Genomic DNA, 27,489 nt, shown 5'->3' with positions numbered 1-27,489 from the left:
TCACATTTTAAATGCTGACAGTTTTAACAGTCGAGAGATTTTCAAACATTAATCCTTATTACTTTCCGAAGAAGTACATGGTTTACACCTACACACGACATTTTAAAATTTTTGATTGAAGCTTGGTATATTTAATAACATAAATATTACTATGTGATAACATACCTATTCATAAATATGTGAAATGGAAAGTTTGGGGCTGGTTCTCGACGCTGTTTCGCTCTTCGGCCGCCAGGGGTCGCTGCAGGGGAGTGAGTTCCTCTGTTCTGTGATGTGTAGGGGGTCCAGTACGGTCCAGTCACACAGACCTGCGTCTAAACAGCAGGAAAAACTTCAGCAGAGACGTGTCTTCTGAAAACGAGCTTTTCACACTGTTCTCCAGACTCGGATCAGGAGCGGAGCACTTCTGGAAGCGCGCGAACATGGACGATCTAGGTAAAGACACCCAAATTCCCACATGCTGTTTACAGAGAGACACAAACATAGCGGAGAAATGAGTCTGAGAGAGGCTAACTACAGTAGCCAGTGAGCTAACGCACAATATCAGGAATACAAAGTAACAGTTCACTGACCGCGACGTCACAGAGATACAATGTAACTCTTGACGTTCCATTCTGCGGAACGCGTCATTAATCTGTTACAGTTACAAACTGAGTCCAGCAACTTTAGGCTGTGGGAAGCATCTTTAGTCAAGAAATGTTCTTTATCTCTTTAAAGTGAATCTCGCTGTCGCACATTGTTTGTCATTAAGTTTGTCATTAAATATCCTCTATAAATTCATTAAGAGAATGATTCCAGGTTGTGGCTCCAGGAAAGAGAAGAAATAGATTAGAATCACAGATTTGAAATGTTCATTAAGAAATCACTTTCTGTAAAGACATGTGATTAAAATAGCACATTTGACAGGTATTTTTGCCTGATTGGAAAATGCATTCCAAATGGAGCTTTATTTGAACATGTTTAAATACTCAGTGTAGAAAATGTGAAGAAAAAGTGAGGGCCTACTGAGGAGTTTTCACAGACCTGTCAAGCTTTTCATTTCAAGCTAGTTTGCTGATTTGTTTGTACTCGGAATAGAACTGTTTTGAGTGATTGATTAATAATAGATGAAAGACTATACAGCCTTATTTTTACTGATTTTGTGAACTGCTGGACAGATGATAACTTTAATGAACTCCATGTAGATGGGCGTGTCCTCTTGGGGATGAACTGGCCACGCCCACAGCCACCCACACCCCACTGCTGGCTATAATCCATAATGCTTCCTCATTAAAAAAAGGTCCTTCTCCTGTTTTCCTCTCAAATCAAAATCTTGATCTGCACAGATTTCTCTTCTGATTCAGATGAGATGACTTTTTCAGTGGAGAAAGCAATGGATGAAAGACTCTTAATGATTGATTTGTTTCTTACAAACACACTGCTTTCTCAGTCATGAGGTGACGGACTGGAGTCTTGGCAGAGATGTATAAAGTACTAGAGAACCATACTTGAGTAAAAGTACAAGTGCTCTATCAAAAAAGTGACTTGAGTAGAAGTAGAAGTGCTCTTTAAGCACCACACTTAAGTAGAAGTACTAAAGTATTCAACATTTTTTTGTACTTAAGTATTGCAAGTAGTCTATTTTAAAATTTACTACTCAAGTACTGAAAGTAAAAGTAGAAGTATTGTGTTATGTAGCTATTAAAGAAAGTAGTCAAAAGTTTAAACATATTGTTTTTACTATTTCAAATGATTAACCTAAAGGACAATCACAATTCCTTTGACTGTAACTTCTTGTAAACAAAAAACGGTTACTAGGGTTAGTTAGCCCAATTTGCAAAATGATGTCATTAATAACTTACCCTCATGTTGTTTCAAACCCATAATACCTCAGAGGGTCATTTCGAATCTTTTGAAGCATCGAAAATACATTTTGGTCCAAAAATAGCAAAAACTATGACTTTATTCAGCATTGTCTTCTCTTCCGTGTCTGTTGTAAGACAGTTAAAAACAAAGCAGTTTGTGATATCTGGTTCGCGAACGAATCATTCGATGTAACCGGATCTTTTTGAAACAGTCCACCAAATCGAACTGAATCGTTTTAAACAGTTCGCGTCTCCAATACGCATTAATCCACAGATGAATTAAGCTGTTAACTTGTTTAATGTGTCTGACACTCCCTCTGAGTTAAAACAAACCAATATCCCGGAGTAATTCATTGGCTCAAACAGTACACTGACTGAACTGATGAAGAGAGAACTGAAGATGAACACCGAGCCGAGCCAGATAATGACTCGTTCACGAGTCAAGAACCGTTTGTGTCAGACGCGTCCGATTCGTGAACCGAGGAGCTGATGATACTGCGCATGTGTGATTTAGCGTGAAGCAAACCGACACACAGAGCGTCTGGAACCGAACTGTTTTCTTTTGGTGATTGATTCTGAACTGATTCTGTGTTAATGTTATGAGCCCATGTGCAGTCAACGCCAATGACGCCATTGCATCGAGCGCAAAAGAATCGGTGAACTGTTTTCTTCAATGAATCGAACTGTCAGAAAGAACTAACGTTACTGGTCATCCGAAAACCGATGCAACCGGTTCTTGACTCGTGAACGAGTCATTATCTGGCTCGGCTCGGTGTTCATCTCTCTCATCACAGCAGTTCAGTCAGCACGCGCAGTCTTCTTAATCGCTTGATTCGCTCAATGATGTGCCAGCTTCATCAAACCTGCCATCTACAGTTCTAGCAGTGGTTTGTAATGGAATGAGTCGTAACATTATTATAATTGTAACGAGTAACGATGCAGCACATAAAAAAAATATCGGAGTAAAAGTATTAAACTCAGCGAAAATATGTACCGAAGTAAAAGTGGAAGTAGGAAAAAAAAATAATACTCTAGAAAAGTACAGATACCTCCTTTTAGTACTTAAGTACAGTAGCGAAGTAGTTCTACTTCGTTACTATACATCTCTGAGTCTTGGTGAGGTAAACTGTTCCTTTAACGCCAAAAGACAAGGGCAGATAAGCTCAGGTATTTTACTGTCCAAACTACGCATTGCCTGTTATTACACGGCTCTCACTCTGATTGGTCAGTTTCAGCACAACACTGTATAACAGAGCACTCATCTGGGCAGCCTTCCGCTTCTGCTGTCTCTACAGAGTCAGATAATAAAATAATTTGATCTCAGATCAGCATTTGCTCAAAGGTAATAGGTTCGATGCAGTGAATGCATGAACTGATGAACTGCATAGCTTGGATTCAGTGTCAGTCGCTGGGATAAAAGCCTTTGCCAAATGCATAAATGATAATGTATGTTCGTTTCGGAAGTTGTCATGTGATAAGTGGGCTAATGCACAGCTCGTTGGTCATTATCACTTGATTGTGCTGCAGTAATGACTGGCTGACTCTGACATACAAGCAACAGTTGCATGTTGTTTCCAGTCTCTGTCGGCTGGAGAATGAGGTGATTGTGTTCTGTCCCGAGCCGGAGTGACAGACGAGTGCGTGCCGGCCGGCCGTCAGTGTGTTTGAGCTTGAGTTTGGATCTGATGCTGCTCTTCAGCTGTTGGCATCACACGGGGAAGTCCAGCGGCTCGGTTTGGACTGGGGGAGGGAACTGACTCACTCCAGGGTCAAAGGGCAAACGAGAGGAGTTTTTCCAACCAGCTGCACAGTGGAATGCTTTATTAGCTTCCTTAGAGGTGATCAGTGTTTCAGATTAAGAATTAGTCTGCGGATCAGGCCAAATGACCTCAAAATATATTTGGCCATTTAATTTATTTTCTCAGATAGCTACTTCACTTCTTCCATTTTAATGATTTGATTAAGCGTACTGTTCAGCCCTGCTTTTGATTTATGCATCCAAATTCTGTGACATTCTGCATTAAACTGTAAAATCAGTGTTTGTGACTGGATTCTGTGTTTTCCATGTTGGGTTTGTGTGTAAGTTTATTAAAAATTTAGAGCCAGAGGAAGTGATTCCTAACGTCCCGACCCCAACACGGCTTCCCTGAGCATGAGCAGAGTTCATATAAAGCTCAGTATTCTCCCCTGTGGTGATCCAGAGATCTGTTTATGCTCACACACACACACACACTCGCTGTTAAAGAGGCTGTTGTGGTCATAACACACAGGTGCACAATGAGCGTGTTGTTCAAGTTAATGGTGTTTCTCATCTGGGACGAGTCGTGGAGGTAGTAATTTGTGGGGAACGGCAGAACAATGCTGATTTGTCTGTGGAAGAATTTGGCTCTGGCCCACTCAACCACAGCCTGCTGAAACACTAATGCTGGATCAGACGCTCTTTTACATTTCTAGTGGACAACGTAGCACAGACTGTGTTTTTTTTGAAGATATATAAAGCAATCTTATCTGTTTAGATTGGAATTCGGTCCTAATTGGGCACAAACATTATACACGTCACCACATTTGATCAGCTGTTAAATTTCTGTGGCATCAAAATCTCATTCCTCATGTGTTAAATATCAAACGTGGACCGAAGAGAATCATTGCATGAGCTGAGAAGCATCAGATATTGTCTGATCAAGAACAAAAATAAAAGCATGCTGTATGCAGAGTTATGAAACACAAAAAAAGTTTGGAAAGAGGTCAATAAGATCTGCTAATGTTTATGAAAGAGACTCTTCTGCTCACCGAGGCTGCACTTGATTGAAAAAAAATAGAGGAAGAAACTGTAATATTATGAAATATTATTGCAATTTCAAATAAACGTGTTCTATGTGAATAGATCGTAAAATATAATTTATTCCTGTGATGCGCAGCTGTATTTTCAGCATCATTCTTCCAGTCTTCAGTGTCACATGATCTTCAGAAATCATTATAATATGATGATTTGCTGCTCAAGAAACATTTCTGTTTATCATCCATTTTTAAAACAGTCGTTCTGCTTTGTATTTTCGTGGAAACCAGGATTTTTTTCAAGTCTCTTTGATATATAGAAAAGTTAAAGAACAGCAGAAATCAGATTTGTTTTCTTTACTTGCTGAATAAAAGTATTAATTGCTTTAAAACATTTGTTCTTTAAAAAATCATTGTGATTCTTCAGAACACGTTCACACATCTGATCGGCTTTGATTTTGTTGCACAGCTTTTTCTCTGTCTGTGCACTACAAAGGGTTTGTTACTATTTTCGAAAAAGGAGGAATAGAAAAATGACATGGCAGAGCCCCAGACACAGACTAAATTCTCCCTTCTCAAAGCACACTCACACACACACACACTCCTCCATGGCCACAGCTGCCCTCAGACCCAGGTTTCAGGGTCTTGTTTCACTTCCTCAGGAAACCCTAGAGAAGGAAGTGGCTTTTGTTTTAGACCCACTCAAGAAGTTCAGAGTTTCTGAGATGAGTCTGAGAGGTGTTGGTGTGTCCTTGAACACTAATCAACATCCTGTCTCCTTCATTTACTCACCCTCATGTCACTTCAAACCTGTATGAGTCTCTTTCTTCTGTAAGAAGAAGATCTTTTGAAGAACGTTGGGGTGCAAACAACATTGTATGGACAATAAATACTGAAACTGTTTTTAGGACAACATTTGTTTGGGTTTTACAAAAGAAAGAAGGTCGAACAGGTTTGGCATGATTAATCGAAATAAATTGTGAAAATAGTGATCATGAAACGGCAAATGGTGTAGTGTTCAGTTAAATAAATATATGCACTTCATGTTTGGGAGTGAAGCGCAGCACTGTTCATTTACACACGAGCAGCTCGTTACCTCCCGGTGTATCTGTGTCTCAGTTTGGGTCACTTTAATGAGCATTTTGGAATGCAACATGAAACATCTTGATAAATAATCATTAATAAGAGTAGATTATGAAGGGCTTCCCATCAGAATAAAAGTTTGTTGGTTTAACATGGTTTGAAAATGAAGAAATTAAGACAGCCTTAAATATTAGTATTGTAATTTTACAGTTGTAATATAAAATCAAATTCTAAGTATTGTTGTAAGTGCTAATGTTTTTATTGTAAAGTGTTAATATATTTTGTATTTATTAGGTATTTTTTATATATCATATAGTTACCGTAGTAATAATAATTTTTTTATTATTATTATTATTATTTTTTTATATATTTTATTTTATTTTATTTTATTTTAATAGTCATATTGATATAAAATGACAAAATAGGCAGCCCTACAAACAATACAGCAGACTTGAAGTATTTTTAAATCACATTCTATTTTTTATTTTTTTTTATTTCCTTTTCAGAAAAAATCAGAAGTACATTTTCCCCAAATTGTGCAGGCCTTAAATACAACATACCCCATTTGCCTTGTGTGTCAGTTTTTTACCAAAGTTGTTTGGAACATTTTTTCCATTACAGCATCTTACAATCTCTCACTGCATTAAGTTTGAGAACACTGACCATCATATTTGGTTGTTTGAAAACATTTTCTATTTTCAGTTTTCTCTCTTCAGTTAGTGTCAGTCCTAATCAAAAGCATTTTTAGGGACTGATACCCTCAGATTGTTGAGAAGTGCAGGTCAAACACACATCACACACACATCTGAAACGAAGGCCTTTTATGAGCTCCATGAAGTATAACACACAGAATACTTGAAGATTAGCTCATTAAAGTTAGCGGTTTTTCCAGCAGATAGTCTTCTGACTCATTATTGTGTCATTTTTAGAGTATTGGCCTGTTTTCAATTACGCTCATGGAGCGACGGTGAGGCTTTGCCATGTGTTTGCCTGCTGTTCTGAGGTGATTCAGATGAAAACGCTCGGACGTGTTGGCCTTTTCTCTCTGTATTTTGTTCGAAGTGGTTTTCAATGCCCCCTCCCTCTCTCCCTCTCCCTCCTTGGCGGGCGTCTGTCCTGACACACAGCGCTGATTGTTTTCCCGATGGCCTTGGATGTTCCAGAACTCATAGTTACAGCAGAATTCCTCCCACATGAGTGGATTTGGGAGACACTCCCTGTCTAAATGCTGCACTGGACTCATCAGAGTCATCAGAGGTGTGTTTGAGACACACAGGGATGTACGGATAACCAGTGGCGTGAATAAATATTATAATGCTTTCAGGCAGTTATTGAATAGCATGCAACATTAGGACATTTTGTAATGTTTACATCCTTAAAACCAATGCAAATCCTGAAAAGTAATCTCTAGAATTGCAAATCCCCAGAACATGATAACTTGGGATGCACTGCAAAAGATATAAGACTTCTTTTCAGAGATCGTTTCTTTAATATAAGTGTGTTTTGTCTTGCTTTTTAACTTGTTTATACTTCAAACATGATGATGAATCTGCTAGACAAAATACACTCATATTCAAGATACGGTTAATGAAAGCAAGTCTTAATATCAAGTCATTTTATCTTGTTTCAAGGATTTTTGGATATTTGAACTGGAAACAAGTCAAAAAATATATATTAGGGATGGATTCAGTTGCTCTCAGAATGTGAATGCTGAAAGCACTTATTGTTTGTAATGTGTTTCTTTGTTCCTCTTTATTAGTTAATATTTGCTTGTTTTGAAGCTATATTTATATTTTAACAATTCTTAACACAGTTATTTAGATTTATCATTGATTATTATTTTTAAATGTGCTCATAGTTATAAGTTATTGAATAAAAATGCACAAATAAATTTGATATTCAACGCCATCAAACTCATTAACTGATAGGGGAGAAAATCTGTTAATCAACTATAATCGGATTGTGATATTGATTAATAGTTTTTTTTTATATATATAATTATACAAGTAATTTAATTAAAGTGCACAGATAAATGTAATATGCAAAGTCGGTAAACTCAATAATTAACCAGATAAAACTTTAAATAAATGCAAATTGGATTGCGACATTGATTTAATAAAAATACCCAAAGAAATTGATGCTCAAAGTTTGTAAACTCAAAATAATTAGAGGAAAAATATAATTTAATTGGACCACAAGTTGATTTGTAATAATTGTAAAAAGTACTCATATTATAAGTAATTTAATATTAATAAAAAAAAATGCAATTATTTTCAAAGTCTTATTTAATAATTAATTCGCATAAACACATTAATTAATAAGATTATAATTGTAGTTACAATTATAATTGAATTTTGATTGCCTGAATCGAATCAGAAGGATTGTGAGGCACCCATAGGCTCTCGTCCCAGTATTTGTGGTCTCCGTGGGTCTCTTACCAGGTTTAACACGGTGAATAATGAGTCAGCTACAGCTTATCTAAATAACCATCCAATCAGATCTAAGTGTGCGCGACAAGTCGTTGGTTGTTCTCACTTCTGCGTAGATGTATGTGTCCAGAATAGACACGGGACCCCCAGTCTGCTTGGCTTGAAGTCCCATTGGGAAGAGCTTTTATTTTGGCCCCCTCGCACCCCACCTCTTGCCTCTCTGTTATAAATATCAGAGTAAGTTGGTTAGATGGTATAGAGTTTCCTTTGGTGAGGTCTCCAGTTGTAAACAAGCAGAGTTGACCAGGTCTCATAGGAATAGTGTATTGATTTGGAGAAATGTAGCATTGCCTCTGGATGATGATGCTCTGCAGTGAATGGGTGCCGTCAGAATGAGAGTCCAAACCGCTGATAAAAACATAATAATAATCCACAGCTCTCCAGTTCATCAGTTAACATCTGGAGAAGACAAAAGCTGAGTCATTGTTAGAAACAAGGTTTTTTTACCTAAAATTGTTGTTTTTGACTAATATATAATTTATCCATAATATCGCTTCCTCCTGTGTGTAGGTCGTCTGGTCTGAATCAGGAGAGAAATCTGCACAGATCAAGCACCGTTTACAAGCCGAAACATATATAAACAAATATGTGTGTGGATTTTGATGAGATAGACAACAGGAGATGGGCTTTTTTCACTGGAGGAAGCGTTATTCTGAATTATGTATTTCATGTGGAAGAGACTGTTTAAAATTAGTGTCTAAATGGATTTGTGTCTTACAAACACACAGCTTTTCACTTCATGAGATGTTAACTGATGGACTGGAGTGCTGTGGATTACTCTGATGATTTTATCAGCTGTTTGTGACGTATTAAAGTGCTCCTATTATGACTTTTCGAATATTGCCTTTCATGCAGTGTGTAAAGTAGCTGTCAGTGAATATACACGATCTGCAATGTTCTGAAGCTGAAAATGCATGACAGATAAAGTTATTGTCTCCCAAAATAAATTATTAGATCTGAACATCCTAAACAAGTCGTTAGTAATTCGAATCCACATTTGCATAATCCCTGTCTATGTTCCACATTGGTTGGCCGAGACCAACTTGACCCCGTCCACAAACACTTCATTTTACTGATGACTGTTTCTCGAATCTCGAGGAGTTCAACACGGATTCACAAACCTTGCTCTTGAGAGATGAATCAGTGTCCGGTTTATTTGGCTCAGCTGACTCCACTGATCACAACCTGTAAATATGATAAATTATAGATGTGTATATTTTCAATCGAGCGTTCATAATACAGAACTGTGGAAATAGGAATATCGTTTCCGGCATGAGCTGAACACGGTGGGCCAATCACAACAGACTGGGCCATCTGACCAATCAGAGCAGAGTATAGGTTCACGGAAAGGCGGGGTTTAGAAAGACTGAATCTAGAACTGCTTCGAACGAATCATTCGAGAATCACTGGAAAATTAGGTGATCAATGCATGTTTTGAGAAACAAAAGCATTTTTTGTCCTTGCATGCATGTAACCGTACTGTAGGAGGCTACCAAAACAATATTAGGAAGCTTAACAATGGCATAGTGAGGCACTTTAAAACCTAGTGGTTTGAAGGACAGCGGCAAAGATGGGTAAAAACTTTACTTTGTTTCGATTCTTCAAAACCCGTTTTGTCTTTGACCTATATATAACCAGTCACTTAGTTTGTCAAGGTGCATTCTGGGATTGCCTTCTCAGAGGACAGGCTAAAATGAGGCATCTCGGAAAGCAATATGATTACGCTGCTTGCGCACAAATGATGCTTTCAAATTCTGTATGTTAAAAGCGTGCAGCGTACGATGAGAGGAGTTTGGTTGGCAATCTGTCGGTGTTTAATCCAGTCTGACAGTGACATCATGGACTGGAGATCTTGCGGTGGGACTGTAGTGCGTTCACGGTTTCTGGTATTTTTAAATATAGGTGGGTGGGATCGTTCCAGTGGAATAAACACCAGTCGTTGTGAGGCTGCGAGCGCTACATTCCTCTCGCAGTGTCACAGTTCAGCCCACACGCCCCCTGCCTGTCCTCCCTCTCTCTCTCTCTCTCTCTCTCTCTCCCTCTCGCTCTCTCTCCCTCTCTCTCTCGCTCTCTCTCTCCGTCCTCTATAGTGTTCCTTTGGCAGCTCTCTGATGGAATGTGTGGAATTCTTTGCTCGGAGTCTAAGTAGGAAAGCGATAAAGTGGGAAACTGCCTCATTTATGAAAAACGACTCTCTGCAACACTTTATAATATGTGTTCCTTGTTAGTGTCACACCTTTTCAGATTCGGTTTCTTCAGATGCTTTTTATAAACCTCTCTCTGCTGATGTTGATGTTATATACTCCGCTATGCAGAAGAATGAGACTATAACAGCTTAATGCTGTAGCTAGTTTGTAACATGTTTAACATGCAGCGTCTTTTCACATGACACGAAGAAAGAGATCTAGTCTTTTATTCAGCAAGGACACATTCAATTTAAAAAGTGACATTAAATACATTTACAATGTTACAAAAGATTTAAATAAAAACAGTTCTTCAGGAGTTTTTTTTTTTATTCCATAAAACAATCGGGAAAAATGTCACAGTTTCCACAAAAATGTTCAACATTGATAATAATCAGAAATGTTTCTTGAGCAGCAAATCATCATTTTATTATGATTTCTGAAGATCATGTGACACTGAAGACTGGAGGAATGATGCTGAAACCATTTACCGTTTATTTCCTGGTAAAATAAAGGTAAAAAATTAAATTAAATAAAAATTGTAGTAATATTTCACAGTAGTACTTATTGTATCTTTGATCAAATAAATGCAACCCTGATGCGCAGAAGAGACTAAAACTTTTTTTTTATCTTCCCGCCCCTAAACTTTTTTATTGTAGTGTATATGTTGTTTAATTTTTGTTGTTGCTTGTTTTTTACAAACTGAGTTACATGTTAAAATTAGTATTTTGCTGCGTCTCAGAGTTGTTTAACCCAAAGATATTCCAGTATGACATTCAGTAACCCTAAAAGAGCGGAAGTTCGGCTTCACACCCGTCTGCTTTCTTGATCACCTTCACTAGCATTGGTTAGTAATGTTCTGATGAAATGCGTCTCAGAGCCTCCCTGACTCATCACAGATCCTGACTCAATACTGACACACGTTGGTGAAGTCAGTGAAGCTGTGGCATTGACATTTAACACTTGGAGCCAGCTTGCAGTCTTGTAGAGAGCTAACATTCACCAACAATCCTTCATTTTTCTTTTTTCTGCTTTTACAAACCTGGCAACTCCCAAAACAGGATAGCCATGTGGTGTTCAGGATATCCTGTCTCTGCACTTTTGTTCTAATGCACATTATAGCTAAAACACAGAAGGGTGGTTCAACTTTTGGAAAATGAACTCTTTAAATGCACTTTTATCTTTCTTACTAGTCACATTTTTATCTATTAATTTCTAGTAGAGTTATTTTTTTAACTATTATAAATACTTTAATGTGGTGTAATTATTTAATATTTTTCATTACTGTTTTATGTCTTCATTAGTTAACGCTTTATAACTTGTTTTTTATTCATAATTAATTAAACCTTATTTTCAGTTAGGTTAGAGATTAGGATCCAAAAGACATGAAAATAAATGCACAACTATAAATGTGTTTATAAAATTTATATTCCAACAAAAAAAATTGAAATCATTACATCATTAAAAATATGCTGTTTAAAAATTGTATGTAACTCTTTTTATTTGAGTGTTGAATAATGAAATATTATTAAATAAGCTTTATTGGATGTGACCCATCAGTGATGAAGCATTGCATTAGTCATGGTCATCTTCCCTGCTGTGGTCGAGGCATGTGTGGCATTGATTGTGTTTGTGCTGTTTAAGGTTGTAATGATTGTGCTGGGCGCTGAAGCCCTGAAGAGTTTATTTTCAGGACGTTTGCATTGACTGATCTCCATATACGTCATGCATTTAAACAGCCAGAGTTAACCATGGATCTTGCTAGATGTTCTGCATTTCTCCGTGTGTGTATTGTGTAAATGTCTCACACCAGTGGTCTGTCCATGCACATTTTGCATGCAGTTTTTTTCAGTGACCACACCTAATATGCCTGATTAGTTTAGGATGTCGGATCTATCTACACACACACATTTTTATTTACTTATTTTATACACACCATTTTTAACACTGCAAACAAGCAACCAACACGCCTGGAAGTTCATGATTTTAACTGTTTTGTTACATGTTTTTATTCATAGCCTATTTCCCATATACTTCCATTGTATTATTTCATAGTTTTATGGTTATGACTTCACTGAAATGCAGGAGATAGTCATAAACAGAATGTTTAGACACTGCATGTGTCTGAGGGCAGGACAGGGTTAATGAATGGCGTCTGCTGTGTGTGCATCCCCCTCAGACACACACACACACACACACACACTCGTGTACTAACACCCAGGTGTGAGGGAATGTTGGGATACATTCTGGAATTCTCTCTCATTCCCGTGAGTCCATGTTACTGATCTTTGCTCTGTGTAGGCAGCATTAATGCATCTTGGTTTGTGATCTGTTTTAACCCCTGGTTAACTTCTGAGCCAGGACAGTAGCAGACAGTACTCCCTTTTATTGTTAAAAATAGAGTGAATTCAAGAAAGAGACATTTAGATGCTGTTTCCAGTTTACTAAAATACTAACAAAGTTCATGTTTTTTGCCAGTTTTACTGTTTGACCAGTGAATGTCTATGAATAGTTGTTTTATTTCTGAATAAGGGTCTTCTAGAAATACATTTGATTCCATTATGAATGCATTATAAAATCATTTAGATTCTGAATGATTTGTGAATGATGTTTGAAGTCATTCATGTTTTGATGGATTAATGAATCATTCCGACTGGTTTGTTCTTTTGAATCAATCAAATCAGTCATAACTCTTTTAGAACTGAGCGTAAATAGAACAAGCTGACATTAGAATTTTGTTGTTTTCTGGTGTGTGTTTTCGTGTGAATTTTTTATTCTGTTTTAAAGTACAAACATGTTGTTATATTTAGCATAAATGTAACAGTAGCATGCATGCATATTTATGCATTTAATATAAAGTTTCTGTTGGTGGCTCAGAGGAGGGTCTCACGGTTGACTATATTAACTTTGCAGGCATGTCAATTTGCTAATACTCTAATGAGAGTTAGTTGACATATAGTTGCAACAGAATGTCTAACTGTATAACAAAATAGTTCAACCCAAAGATCATTTCAATAATAAATAACCATTAAATAATGCTTATTTTTGCATATTCAGTGTATAAAATACTGTGGAAATAAAGGATGATCTCACTGAATTATGTATTTTATTCTAAATATGATGGATGCAAACCATATAATTGAAATTATTATAACATCAGTGCACAATCTACTATCATTTGCACACTTTCATTTTACTTTCACTTTCAAATAATTTTTCATTCAGCTGTGAATATTGCACTTTTTATAAGCAAATATAATTTCAGTCTTTCTAGTTAAAATTTTATAAGCAGTGTGTTGCTTTCTGTTTTATTGTAATTATGTGTGAAATTAACCAGTGTTTTCATAAATAATTATTGAATAAAATTATTTATATAATAAATTAGTGAATAAAAGTAGATTGTTTCAACACCAATTAATAGCAATTAAACCGCTAGGTTTAAATGTATAAAATAATAAGTAATACTGCTATTATTACACCATTTAAAATATTTTTGGACACTAAATAAAAACATAACTTTTGAAGTAGGTTTAAATGAAAATACTATTTCTGTCTTGTTTAATTCATGGTGTTTGAATTTCATTTTTGTGGTATTTACTAGCAATTTTATGAGTGATAATTGTTTCCACATTTTTTTCCATTTAGTAAAACCTGAAATGAAAAATTCTACAGAAGCCATATTTTAAGTATGATTAGATTGGTCCCATTCAAAGACATGTAAAACATTAAATGCACAGCGATTGATCTCTGTCTTTAATGGGTCGTACTGTGACATGTGGCAACTAGACCACCAGTCTATACTAAAAGTGGGCACAACGGTGTCAAGATTCAACACTTAATTGCATTTGCAGACCGGACTGTAGTTTTCTGCTCGATGTTGGATGATTTAAATGTATTTATGCATCTCATCCTTACAGTAGTGGACTGAACACGTGTAATTCTGTCACAGTTCCTCGTATTGAAGGGTCTGTTCCTGAGGGGCAGATCATGTTCATAGCTCAACTCTTACTGCAGGATCAGAACGAGTACGGTGACATAAGCTCAGCGTGACGGATGTGTTGACAAGGTCTCTGTGGTCCGTCACAACGGGTGTTTATCTGCCAGCTGAGACGACCCAGACACAGCGACCGAACCGAGTTGAATAATGTCATAGTTAAGGGCTGTTGTGTGATGTAATGCAAAAAGTGGACTACCTATATCCCCTCTTGTGTATTTGAACTGAACTGAAGCAGTTTTCTGTTTAGTTTCTGTGAGAACAGCCCCTGTGGGAGGGTCTTTGGTTCCGGCGCTTACAGCTGTATCAGGACTGTATTTAGTAACATGAATGAGGATGCTTCGAAAGACTGGAATGCCTGACCGACTCAGACAAGCAAACATCATATCTGTGTTTGGAGACACTCACTCTCTCTCTCTGCTGGAGAGGAATATCATGCAAATTAATCTTATTTTTATGCCTGTTGTTCTTTGAGACTTTACTCTTTGATTATGTCTCTAGCTGCATTAGAGTTTTTTATTATGGAAAATAATTTCAATCCTTCGCAAACATAGAGTACCATTCAAAGATTTGGGGTTGGAAGGATTTTTTTTTTTTTAATGTATATTTAGAAATTAATACTTTTATTCACCAAGGATATATTAAATTGATAAAAAATTTATGATTTTACAAACGATTTCAAATAAAATTGTCAAATTATTATTAATTATAATATAATTATCTTTATTCATCAGATAATATTGAATAATAAATTGTGTCATGATAATATTTCTCAACAATATAAACTGTTTCTATTGTATTTTTGATCAAATAAATGCCGCTTTGATAACCATAAGAGATTAAAAAAAAACTGACCACAGTTTTTTGTTTTGAATGAGAGTGTATTTGTAAGTTTTTCTTTAAAGGGAAAGTTTTCTTTGAAACAAGTGAGTTTGATGTAATATTGACAGCAAAACAGACTTTTATATTATGATAGTCAGAGGGAGAGCTGCAAAGGTCATGCAAAACAAAACCTGACTAAGTTTGAAAGGAGTTTATTCTTTCCTTGAAGTAACTTGAGGAAAAGTGCAATAAAAATGTGTTTCTTCTTTTTGCACAGACGCATTGCTTGCAGATCTTGAGTCTTCCACAGCCCATATCTCCAAGTGCCCAGTGTTTCTACCCGAGGAGACGCCATATTCCTTTCCCACTGGTGGACACCTCTTCCAGGATGAATCTCCTCCTCCGCCCCTGCCCCCTCCTCCCTCAGCGGAGGCCCTGAACGGATCGCTGTCCCCGCAGCAGGACTCCCAACACTCCTCACAACAGGTTCAGCACACACTATCTTAGGACTTTCCGAAATAGTTAGTCATATGTAATGTCCACATCACCTCCCTGTGTCTTGTCATTGCTAATGGGTTTGCTAATATGTACAAAATACATATTTTGTAACTAAAGTTTGATAGTTCTGTACTTTATCTTGGATTCACAAATGATTTTGCTTAGTACTCAGATTTGATATTGAGCATTAAGTGGTGACCCAACACAAAACCAAAACTGTTGTATTAAGTCAAGGTTGCCCAAATGTTTTGCCACCTTAAATATTTACTTGAAGTTCCCCTGAGTTTTGATTTAATGTTTCAATAATTCAACAATTGTTCATGTTCCTCTGATTAAAGAGAACCGATTTTATGAATAATGGTCACCTGACATGCTGGACAACAGCTTTATATGTAATTATTATTATTTTTTTTTTACAAAACATATTGATTTTCTTTTCATAAACTCACAAACCCAATACAGTTCCCTAGAAACCCTAGTTTATGAAACCCTGTACTAAGTAAAGAAAATGTTAATTCATTACAATTTGAAAAATTACTGAAATAAACCAGCAATATGAAAAATTATTAACATGAACTCCTTTTGGACTGTGGCAAGCCAGTAAAGTGTTAGTGATGCATTACTTTTGCAATATAGATTTGCATAAAAGTTATGGATTTTGGTTTTCTTGTGTTGAAACTCAGTCTCTGGGCTCTGGTCCTAAAAGCACGTTGTCTCGGGACAGCAGTCCTCCAGCCTCGCATACAGAAGAAGACCACGTCTATAGGTGAGTTACAGTATCACAGATAAGAATTGACTGATGATATAAGACTGATAAACTAATACTGATATTGGCCAAGTAAAAAAGGTATTAGATATTTGTCATTCTATGATGTGAGTCACTATAATATCCCTTCCTTTGAGCCATGACCTGGTATTATGAAAATTGAAACATTAAATGGACCACTTCTATTGGTCTAGTTTTCCTAACAAGCAGAAGCGTTCAGACTCTTCGGCCGCAGCTATGACTTCTGCCCTGGGCAGCAACTTGTCTGAACTGGACCGCCTTCTTCTGGAGCTCAATGCTGTACAGCAAAATGTCCCATCTTACTCCACAACAGGTAGACATGAAGACACACTTAAGGCATTCCACAAAAAAAAATTATTACCATGCATGAATATACTGCTTTGATTATGGCTCAAGTAATGGCACTTTGAAACTAACTCTCTGTAGAAGATGCTGCACCTCCATTGCCGCCCTGCAGTGTTGCCCACTATATCCAGGAAAATGGCGCCCACCCAGGCATCGCACTGACACCGGCAGCCCAGGACAAGCCTCAGAGGAATGGTACGAAGGGGACAGAAGATGGCCGTTCCACTGTAGAAAGTCTTCTAAATGAGTTGGAGAGCTCTGTGCCTTCCCAAACGTAAGACCACTCTCAACTCTAGATGGAGAAACATGGATTTTTACATTGTGGGTTTTAATGGAATAATGTAATGTGCGTAAACAGGCCAAACCCCTGTGCTCTGACGAGAGTATTGACGGACGGACAGGTGGACACAGCTTCCGAGCAGCAGGGCAGAATATCAGCCACCTCCGCTACACGAGAACTAGATGAGCTCATGGCCTGCCTGTCAGATTTTAAGGTGCAGAGCAATGGGAGTGTGTGTGTATGTGTGCATGTGTGACATGGAATGGCTTTAGTGGGAAAGAAGTAAGTGAGTTGTGTCTGGGAATGTGTGGTGAATTATGTTGTTTGGGTGGAAATCTGAACTGTGTTTCCCAAAAACGTCATAAGCAGATTGTTGAGACCATTGGTGCCAACGGTGTCTACAATCTGCTTGGGCGTATGGTGCTGTTGGGAAACACTACCCTGGCCGGTCTTCATCTGACCATCACAAACTTTACCACTTTATTTATTTACAAATCTGTTTCTGCTTGTCTATGTCTTTTAGCTTTAATTTCATCTCATTACTTCAACATTCTGTCCACAATCTGTTTGGTTATTTCCTCAGCTATTCTGTACTTCTCATTGAAGTTATTTATTAATTACTTCTCATTCTCTGCCTTCCTTAATCTGTCAATCTCTTCTGTTTCTCCTTTTCCCCCTGTCCCTCCTTTATGTCCTCCAGCCAAGTTCACTGGGTTCCCTGAACTCTGAGTTAATGTTTGAGCAAACTTCTACAGTCGCTGAAATCCACCCTCCCCATACAACTGCCGTGTCCAAATCCCTGTCCCCTAATTGTACCCAATATTATCCAAGTCTCTCCCCTCTTTCAAACTTTGATCTGCACATTGTGGAGGATTCTGGTGAACCGGGGGCTCCACCTCAACCATCGAGTGTTGTCCCAAAGCCTTACTCTCAACTGTCTCCACCTGTAGCATCCAGTCCTCGTTGTTCTCCAGTACCTGACCTGGACTTGGATTCTTCCATTGAGGTTTCTGCTTCCCTGCTCTCCTCCCAGGTGGAGTCTCTAGTGGCTCTGTCTCAGACTATAACCACGACTTCCACATCTGGAGATGGGGACATGTGTAGTATCAGGGAGAGAAGTCCTTCTGCCAAATTGCCAAACACTGGGCTGAAGTCCTATTTACCTATTATCAAGTCTCCTAGTCCAACAAGTGCCCCAGCGGTCAGCAGATCCAATGAAAGAGTTAGTCCATTGTTGACACCAGCATCTATTCATCTGTATCTCTCTAGCTCTGAAGCAAAACCTATGAGTCCAGTCCCATCTCTTCCTATATCTCCTCTTCCTGCAGTCTCTGAATCACCATCTCTGTCTCTTCCCAAAGCTGTTTCAACCCCTCCAGTCCTGTACTCTTCTTCGTCTGTAGTGGTTCCCAATTCCCCAAGCCCAAAACCATTATCGGGACAGTCTGATTCAACTGTTTCTCTCAAACCCCTTCCTCCCACTTGGCTTGAATCCGCAACCTATGAGCCATCTCTTGATGATGCCTTGGATAACCTTCTTGCCATGAGCTTCAGCAGGCCTGAGAACGAGGCTCCAATCACAGCATCAACTGCCTCACAGCTTGCTTCAGAAGGGCAATCAGAAGTTTACGAGGAGACAAGAGTTGCAGCCGATCGCAGCAACATTTATCCTGACATTCACACAGAAAGTGAAGTTGGGGATGGGCTCTTGGAGGATCAGTCGGACTGCAGGAGTGATCTTGACTGGGCTGACATGGAACTGAAGATGGCCTATGAAGGACCAGATGGCTCCTTGACCCCCATGACTGAGGCAAGCTGGATGGATGACTCCCTCACTCCGTCATCTTGCCCTGGAACCCCAGATGCCCAGATGGACATTCCCATGCTCCATATGGCTGGCACGGTAGACAGGATCTCAGCCTCTGGACATGTATGGATAGGACTGCGATGCTTGTTGATTGGAATGCTGTGTAATTTAGTTTGGAGTTATTTCAGACAAGTCTTGCAGTGGTTTGATAGCCAGCATCTTAATAAATGGTGTCCAATCTTGCTCCTAGAAAGCCACCTTTATGCCTAATTAAACACATCTGAACTGTGCAGGTGGAAATGTGCAGGAAGGTGGTTGTCCGGGAGCAGAACTGAACATGCCTAAATTTAACCTGTTAGTCCGATGGTTGAAAGTCATAGTTGTTAATCTTCATTCTGAATTACATTGTTATTCTCCCTCTAATTGTTTAGTTTACACTCCATTTATGGTAAATTGTAATTGTAAGAACTTGTATGTTGCTGTGTCTGCACTTGATAACCTGTGGTACCAATGGTACATTGTGCACTTGATAACTAACAGTAACTTAAAGGTATACTCCACCCCATAATAACATTTTGTCATTAATCACTTTACCCCCATGTCGTTCCAAACCTGTTAAAGCTTCGTTCGTATTCAGAACACAATTGAAAATACTTTGGTTGAAAACCGGGAGGCTTTTGTCAGTACTTTTACTACAATAATTTTTTTTTTACAATACTTTTCTGGACCTCGACAGTGTAAGTTACTTGGAAGTCTATAGGACTGACAAAAGCCTCCCGATTTTCATCCAAAATATCTTAAATCTTAAAAAACAGTGCTAACCACCACCATGTGTGCAACTCCTAACTATTTTATGATAACTGATTTTGCACCTGAATGGCATCTGAATGCTTCCCTAGTCCCTGCTTGTCTTTATTGGTTTCTTTGGACCATAATAAACCATTCTTGAGGCATGTGGCATCTCAAGGAGTTTGTACTGCTCCCAGATCAAATCAGTTATTAGACGTACCAAGGAGATTCAAAACGTCCACCCCATGTACCGAGATGGCCTGATACGTAGGAAGATGGCCCCCCTGATTTTCCACAAGAGCAACTCCCAGGACCGGCTCATTGAGGAACTGCAAGGCAAGCTGGGAATTGCCCATAAGGATCGTCCAAAAAAGCAGCAGCCAGATGATTGGCTCACAGAAGGCGTCATTGTCATGTCCAACCCCAAGCGCTCACGGGAAGACCACAACAGGGAGGTGGATAAGGTAGACGGGAAGGATCTACAGATTCAGCAAATTCTGTTTCCATTCAATTCCTGTAAAATACTTTTGCTTAATTGCATTAAAGTTTCTCTTTAATCACCTGCTTCTTTCTTCTACATTCCTACTTTCCATCTTTTCTCTCTCTTCTTCTGTCTTATTGGTGTCTTCCTCTAGATAATCATACCTCCCGAGTCTCCTCTTCCACAGAGGAAGGTGATTCCACCTCCCAAGTCTCCCCCAATCCCTCGCCCCCCTCCCCCTGCTGAAGAACCAAAGCGCCCCTCTCCGGTCAGATTAGCTCCTGTCCCTGTACCTCCACCCCCACCACCTGCCCCCTCCCCACCTCTAATAGAGCCCATGCCTCCTCCCCAGCCAACACCACCTCCAGTTCCATCCAAGCCCCTGACCCCTGAACCTGTGGAGGTTCCAGCTTTTTCCCCAAAGCCCAACCCTGCACCCCAACCCACACCCACCCCACCACTTTCCCCTGTGGCACCACCCAAAGTGCTGGTGTCAGTTGGCTGCCAGACGGAGTATGACCCATTCTTCCCTCCACTGCAGGTGCAAACATGCTGTCATGCTCTCACTCTGTCCTACTGTCCTCTTTTAGAAGAATCACAAAACTTCTATGGATTTGTGATTTGTAAACTGAATGTTGTGTGCTTGAAAGCTTGGAGATGTTTTGTGTGTGTGCTCAGCCTCCTACTCTGGTCATAAATATTAGATTAGATTAGATGAGCCCCAGGGAGAGTTTGAGACAAGCACTCGGTTTGAGGCTGTGTTGTATTGATTAGGTTTGTTAATATTTGATCTGTGAATTATGTGATTGGATTACTAAATTATGTACTAAATTATGCTGTCAGTAGTATTATAAAATCTTGAATACACTCACAGTTCGGTTTTGATGTATTCCATAAATTTTGTGCAAAATATGGGGAGACAAAAATGTAAAAATGGAAAGTTGGGACATTTTTCAATGTAGTGGGACACTGACAAAAATTCAACAGATTTAATATTTACGTGATCAAGAACTGTAACTTGAAAGAAAATAATATAGTAATTATATAACAATTCTGTTCCGTCAGACATTTTCATCTTATTGATCTTATTTATTTAAGGTGGTTGTGTGTCTTTTTTTGCATTGAAGACTTTTTTTTATTCTAGATCTTTTGTTCTTGTTTATATGTAGATTATGTCCCAGGGAAAGGGTCCGCAACCACAGGTTAATAAACTGGACAACATGCTGGGCAATCTTCAGTCTGACCTCCACAAGCTGGGAGTGCAGACAGTTGCTAAGGGAGTGTGTGGCGCCTGCTGCAAACCCATTGTTGGCCAGGTGAGGAACCAAAGAGCTACAACACAAACACACAGAGGATTTTAGCTTTAAGCTAATAATAATGATACATTTTATTTGTAATGCACCTTTCTGAAACTCAAAGCACTACAACGGTTACAGAAACTAAATAAGAAATAAAAACAAAGCATATAATATATTTAAAAAAAGATCACAGTAATAGTTACAAATTAAAAGCTTTACTAAAAAGAAGTCTTAAGATGTTTCTTAAAACAGTCAAGAGAAGAAGCATTCCTAGTAGATACAGGTAATACAGTCTATAACTTTTTGTAATTATAATGAGGATGATGAAGGAGAGAGAGCCAGCAGAATGAAGTGAACGAGAGGGTATCGATGGTGTAACCGAATCATGGATGTAAACTGGAGCCAGCCCATGTTCTGCTTTAATAACCAAAATAATAATTTTAAAATCAATGCATGATTGGCCTGGGAGCCATTGCTGTTGCCGAAGCACAGGACCAATTTGATGGCTTGAAGATGTATAAGTCAAAACACGTGTAGCTGAATTTTCTATATATTTCATATTTGAGGTTAAAACTGTTACACTTAATAACATTAGTAAGAATACAAATTAAATAAGATCTCAGTTTTAAAACCGTGAGTTCAAGAAAGTTGTGTTTCATCCTTGCCTTAATTTCCATCAAACAATCAGAGAGAGTCGAAGAGGCAGGAGCAAGAGCAGGCTAATATAAATCTGGATGATAACAGTGATAGCCTTCTGGATAATCTGCCTCAGAGGAAGCATATAAACACTAAATAAGATAGGACCCAAGACTGACCCTTGAGGCACACCATCACATTAACACTGTCTGTCCGGACCTAAACCCGGATTGAAATGTTTCCATAAGACTGTTCATAGGAAGACGATGTTGCAGTTGGCCAACAACCACACACTCAAGAACTTTCTCCAGAAAAGCTATATTTGAAATAGACCTGAAATTGGAAATTTCCGCAGTATCACTCCCTGGCTTTTTAAGAACTGGCATGACTGCTTCCATTTAAAAGCGAAACGAGACATTCTTAGTTAAGATTACATGCTGTGTGTCTAGGTAGACAGATCTGGACACATCTAAACAAAAGATGTGTGTGTGTTTCTGTACAGGTGGTAACTGCCATGGGGCGCACATGGCATCCAGAGCATTTTGTGTGCACGCACTGCCAGGAAGAGATTGGTTCCAGAAACTTCTTTGAGAGGGAAGGACAGCCATACTGCGAGAGAGATTACCATCATTTATTCTCTCCGCGCTGCTTCTACTGTAACGGACCCATACTGGATGTGAGAACAAAACCATTTTTCATTCTGAACAGCAGATTAAGCACATTCAATATGTTTACTTGGTCGATGCAATCCATTTTTATATGTGAGAGATTTGTGTTTAGTGCGAAAAAAGCCAGTGTTTATTATGTCAGCCTGTATGCATTAATTTAGTGTCACCTCCATTATAAGTGATTAGTATTTTGATTTTTGAGACACAAGTGGAAATCAGTTCCTGTGGTAATTGACAGCGTGCTACAGATTATAAAAATCTAAATTGTTGTAACCTTACAGAAAGTGGTGACAGCGTTAGATCAAACATGGCATCCTGAGCACTTTTTCTGTGCTCAGTGTGGGGCGTTCTTCGGTCCTGAAGGTGAGTAAATGCTTACAGAAGGGTCTGATCATTGGGAAGTACCCACAATTACCCATATTTTGCTTGTTCACAAGTTCGTAATTTTATTTTTCCTAGAATACATTTACACTTTGCATAAACATTTGCATTAAAAATACAAAAAAGCATAATCATTGCCCTTAAACCTTAAAGGGCGACAAAACAAATATTGAAATTAAAAAAGAACTCTTCTGACTCTACAATTTGTAATGAAATGAAACTCTTGGACTCCACTGTTGTCTTAAACTAACAGGCACAGATGAAAAGCCACCAAACTATTTTCTTTTGTCTTTGTTATTGCATACTTGTTGTAAATACATCTTTGTTCCATTTTTTTTTAGGATTTCATGAGAAGGATGGAAAGGCGTACTGTCGTAAAGACTACTTTGACCTCTTTGCTCCTAAATGTGGAGGCTGCGCTCGTGCCATCCTGGAGAATTACATCTCTGCCCTGAGCGCCCTCTGGCACCCTGAGTGTTTTGTGTGCAGGGTTAGTGTATGACAATGAAAGACCTTTCAATTTTTTACATGTTCATTTGCTTTAGTTTTGAATATACAGTTGGTCAGAAGTTTGGAATAGTTTAAATGTCTTTAATGTTTCTAGAAGTAGTTTCTTCTACTGCCTTCATTTGATTAAAAAATACAGTAAAAACTGAAATAATGTGAGCTTTAAATCAGCATGATAGAATGATCATGTGACACTGAAGACTGGATTAATGATGCTGAAAATTTAGCATTGCATCGCAGGAATAAATTCAATTTTGGAATATTCTACAATAGAAAACACTTATTATAAATTGTAAAAATATTTCACAATATAATTGTTTTTTTCTGTATTTTTAATCAAATAAATTCAGCCTTTTCCAAAACCTAAAACAAATTGTTTATAAGTAGTCATGTGGTTTTGTTGTGTGTGTGTGTGTGTGTTTCAGGAGTGCTTCACACCCTTCATCAACGGCAGTTTCTTCGAGCACGACGGTCAGCCGTACTGTGAGGTTCATTATCACGCCCGCCGCGGGTCGCTGTGTTCCGGCTGTCAGAAACCCATCACGGGCCGCTGCATCACAGCCATGGGCAAGAAGTTTCACCCTGAGCATTTTGTCTGTGCCTTCTGCCTCAAGCAGCTCAATAAGGGCACCTTCAAAGAGCAGAACGACAAGCCTTACTGCCAGGGCTGCTTCATCAAGCTCTTCAGCTAGAAAGATGTCTGACTGACTGACTGAGTGTGTGTGTGTGTAAGTCTGCATATTGTATTGTTTGCCTCTCTTGTGTGTATGTTTGTATTTGATAATCAGGTTCTTGACGTCCCCACATGTCATTGCTGGTCAGATTAAAACGTTGGTGCCAATAGTACGTGCTCTCAAAAGCCAGGTTGTTTTTAGAGGAAAGTTCAGCTGAGACCGTTGAGTTCTTTTTAGAGAAAGTGTGTGAATGTGTTCTGCTCACTGGATGAGCTGGAGACACACTGTTTGATGATGAGAACAGTTCAGGAGGGATGATGGGAAATATGTGCAGTGTGAACGTATGAGACACAATCAGTAGAGGTAAATGAAAACAGCTAAACGAATAACCAACTGGAGCCATTCATTACTGCTGACTTTCATGAATTAATTCAGGTCATATATCAATCAATAAGAAATTATATTTTTCAATAAAAACATTTAAGCCATTTTAAGAATATATATATATATATATATATATATATATATATATATATATATATATATATATATATATATATATATTCATATAAAATGTTGCATTGTGACATTACTTTCAGAAAAAATTGACACATTTTCTACCTTGTTTTTCAATATTGTGTTACAAATAAAATCTAATTCTCATTACTGTAATATGATGAAATAATATTCTGTCCAATAGCTATTTTTTTCATATAATTATTAACAGTATTATTACTGTATTTCTTTTTTTTTTTTTTTTTTTACTAATAATATTCAGAATGGTGTTGTTGTTGTTGTTGTTTTTAAACTATAAATCCTTCATTGTTATTATTCCTAAAACACAAAATATAATTTATTGTTCTTTCTTTTTATCTAGGTGTGAAATATGGCCCTGAAATATTTTTACTATGAAAACATCTAGCGTTAAATTTCACCTCAAAGAATTGCTACTTTTAGTGCCTTGTTTTGTAACACAAGTTTAACTGAATTTAAAAGTATATCAAACATGTAGTTTTGAATACAAGATATAACATGAAGTTTTAATTGAGAGACTAAAGTTTAGATTATTCCTCATGAAGTCTGTGGAGTCATTTCTAATGATTAGTTGAATTATTACTGACATCTGGAGCCCATAGATATGAATGTATCCTACTGTTAATGCTCACTTTTCCCGCCGTATGCGTGGAATTCATGGGAGTTTATGCATCTCATCTCAAAGTGTTATTTTATTAAAGGAATATATGGGATTAAATAGACACAGGATATCATTTCTACCTGTTCTTTCATTTCTTAAATCAAAGGCAACAACCTGTTTACAGTTTTCAAAGTATAGCCACGACATTGGTTTCACAACACATATTTCCTTAATTTTAACGTTCTGGTGTCAATAGAATATAATATTTAACCCAGAATATTCCAGACTAGTCCTCTTTAGGAATTTTTGTAGTAAGAATGACTGATGATTCGAATGATCCACTCGAAGGAACAGTTCATAGTTGAAAATGTGTGTTTGTTTCTTCATCAGATTTGGTGAATGGGTGCCGTCAGAAACAGCTGATAAAAACATCACAATAATCCACAGCACTCCGGTCCATCAGTTAACATCTGGAGAAGACAAAAGCTGTGTGTTTGTGAGAAATTGTAACTTTTTAACTCCTCGATCTGTGCATTTTTCTCTCCTGATTTAGACGAGATGGCATTTTCAATTCAGGAAGGACGCGTTATTATGATTTGTTTCTTACAAACGCGCAGCTTCTGTCTTCTCCAGATGTTCACTGATGGACTGGAGTGGATTAGTGATGTTTTTATCAGCTGTTAGGACTCTCGTTCTGACGGCACCCATTCACCGCAGAGCATCCGTTTGCTGAGACACTGATGCAATGCTACATTTCTCCAAACCTGATGAAGAAACAAACTCATCCTAATCTTGGATGGCCTGAAGATGAGCACTCTTTCAGCATATTTTCATTTTTGGGTGAACTACTCCTTTAACAGAAATCAAAGATGTGATATTGTTCATCTAAATAGCTGTGACAATATTGTGCAATTCTCAACCTTTGATTTCAGTATATTGATTTGATTGCAAGTGAGTATCTTTTATTGTCTTGCTCATTCTCAGAGAAAATGTAAGACCATATTATAACTGCTGTATTATGATATTGTGAAATACTATACTAATTATTTTCTCTCTCTTTAAGATTATTATTGTTTTTCTTCAGTTTTTCATAAAAGTCTTAAATGTCTTTCAATCCTGTTAAAGGGTGAGTTTTGAAAACTCGTGGTGTTATGAAGGGGTGACTCGATGAAGACTTTCTTATATTTTTAGAAATGTGTTGTCACTGGAAATAGAAGTGATTTTCAGATTAAGAATATTGAATATAAACAGTCCCTGGTGTGATTGCAAACTGCAAATATGATATGTTGGATTCATTGGACAAATACACCAGCAAGTGTTTATTACACGAAAGCTTTTATATGACCCGATGCACCAGAGATCTGTACATGTCATTCTGTCTCATCTTTGACGCTACTTTGAAAGTAGAAGACACTTGTTTTGATTTGATTCACTTTGAATATGCCTTCTTTGATAACTCTGTTGTGATAATCTGTCGCTGTTTTGTTTGGCTCCTAATCGCTATGTGCCAAAAAATATATATAATCTAGGGATCATATGATATCCTTATGTGTTTTAATCACACATTTACACTGGTCCAATGTTGTGCCTTTGTTTATTTTGGGATTTTCTATCTTATAAATTGATCTGACGGTTTTCTATTTCTGTTCATAAATCATTATATCAGTGTCCCTTTTCAAATATTATCATTTACTTAATGTGAAAACAGCTATGCATCATTTTTTCTCTCTTTCTTGTAACACTGTCACATCTTGTTCTGTGAGTATTGGATACTGTTTCAATTCATGCAGATATATACAAATAAATTTGGTTGTTTAATGCACTGAATATTTTTTTTCCTCCTGATGTTATCATTTAAATATTTAAACCTCAGCACATTTTGCATTACAATATATTTTGTAAAATATACAACGTGTGTGTATATATATATATATATATATATATATTAGTGCTGTCAAAATTAGCGCGTTAACGCATTCGATTAATTTGAAATATTTAACGCGTTAAAAAAAA

General features: G+C 37.7%; 1 protein-coding gene across 4 annotated transcripts; it reads left to right on the top strand.

Annotated features, from left to right (window-relative positions):
- Positions 1-252: 252 nt before the first annotated feature.
- On the top strand, positions 253-27,303 carry LOC128019031 (paxillin-like). Of its 4 annotated transcripts, XM_052604979.1 has the most exons (15): positions 255-435; positions 15,468-15,676; positions 16,372-16,454; positions 16,649-16,788; positions 16,902-17,094; positions 17,179-17,314; positions 17,801-19,030; positions 19,894-20,160; positions 20,332-20,718; positions 21,347-21,493; positions 22,614-22,787; positions 23,061-23,142; positions 23,502-23,650; positions 24,093-24,391; positions 25,867-27,303. In XM_052604979.1, exons 1-14 carry the CDS (start codon positions 423-425, stop codon positions 24,357-24,359), a joined length of 3,477 nt encoding a protein of 1,158 aa, XP_052460939.1. In that variant the 5' UTR covers positions 255-422; the 3' UTR covers positions 24,360-24,391; positions 25,867-27,303. The 4 variants fall into 4 exon arrangements, with proteins under 4 accessions (XP_052460940.1, XP_052460939.1, XP_052460938.1 ...); XM_052604980.1 differs by having other exon boundaries at positions 253-435; positions 16,905-17,094; positions 24,093-27,303; XM_052604978.1 differs by having other exon boundaries at positions 24,093-27,303.
- The last annotated feature ends 186 nt before the right edge of the window (positions 27,304-27,489 follow it).

Source organism: Carassius gibelio, chromosome A8 (assembly GCF_023724105.1).
Source record: "Carassius gibelio isolate Cgi1373 ecotype wild population from Czech Republic chromosome A8, carGib1.2-hapl.c, whole genome shotgun sequence".
Classification (NCBI taxonomy): domain Eukaryota; kingdom Metazoa; phylum Chordata; class Actinopteri; order Cypriniformes; family Cyprinidae; genus Carassius; species Carassius gibelio.
Note: the sequence above shows the minus strand (reverse complement) of the source record. Positions and strands in the feature narration are given on the sequence as shown.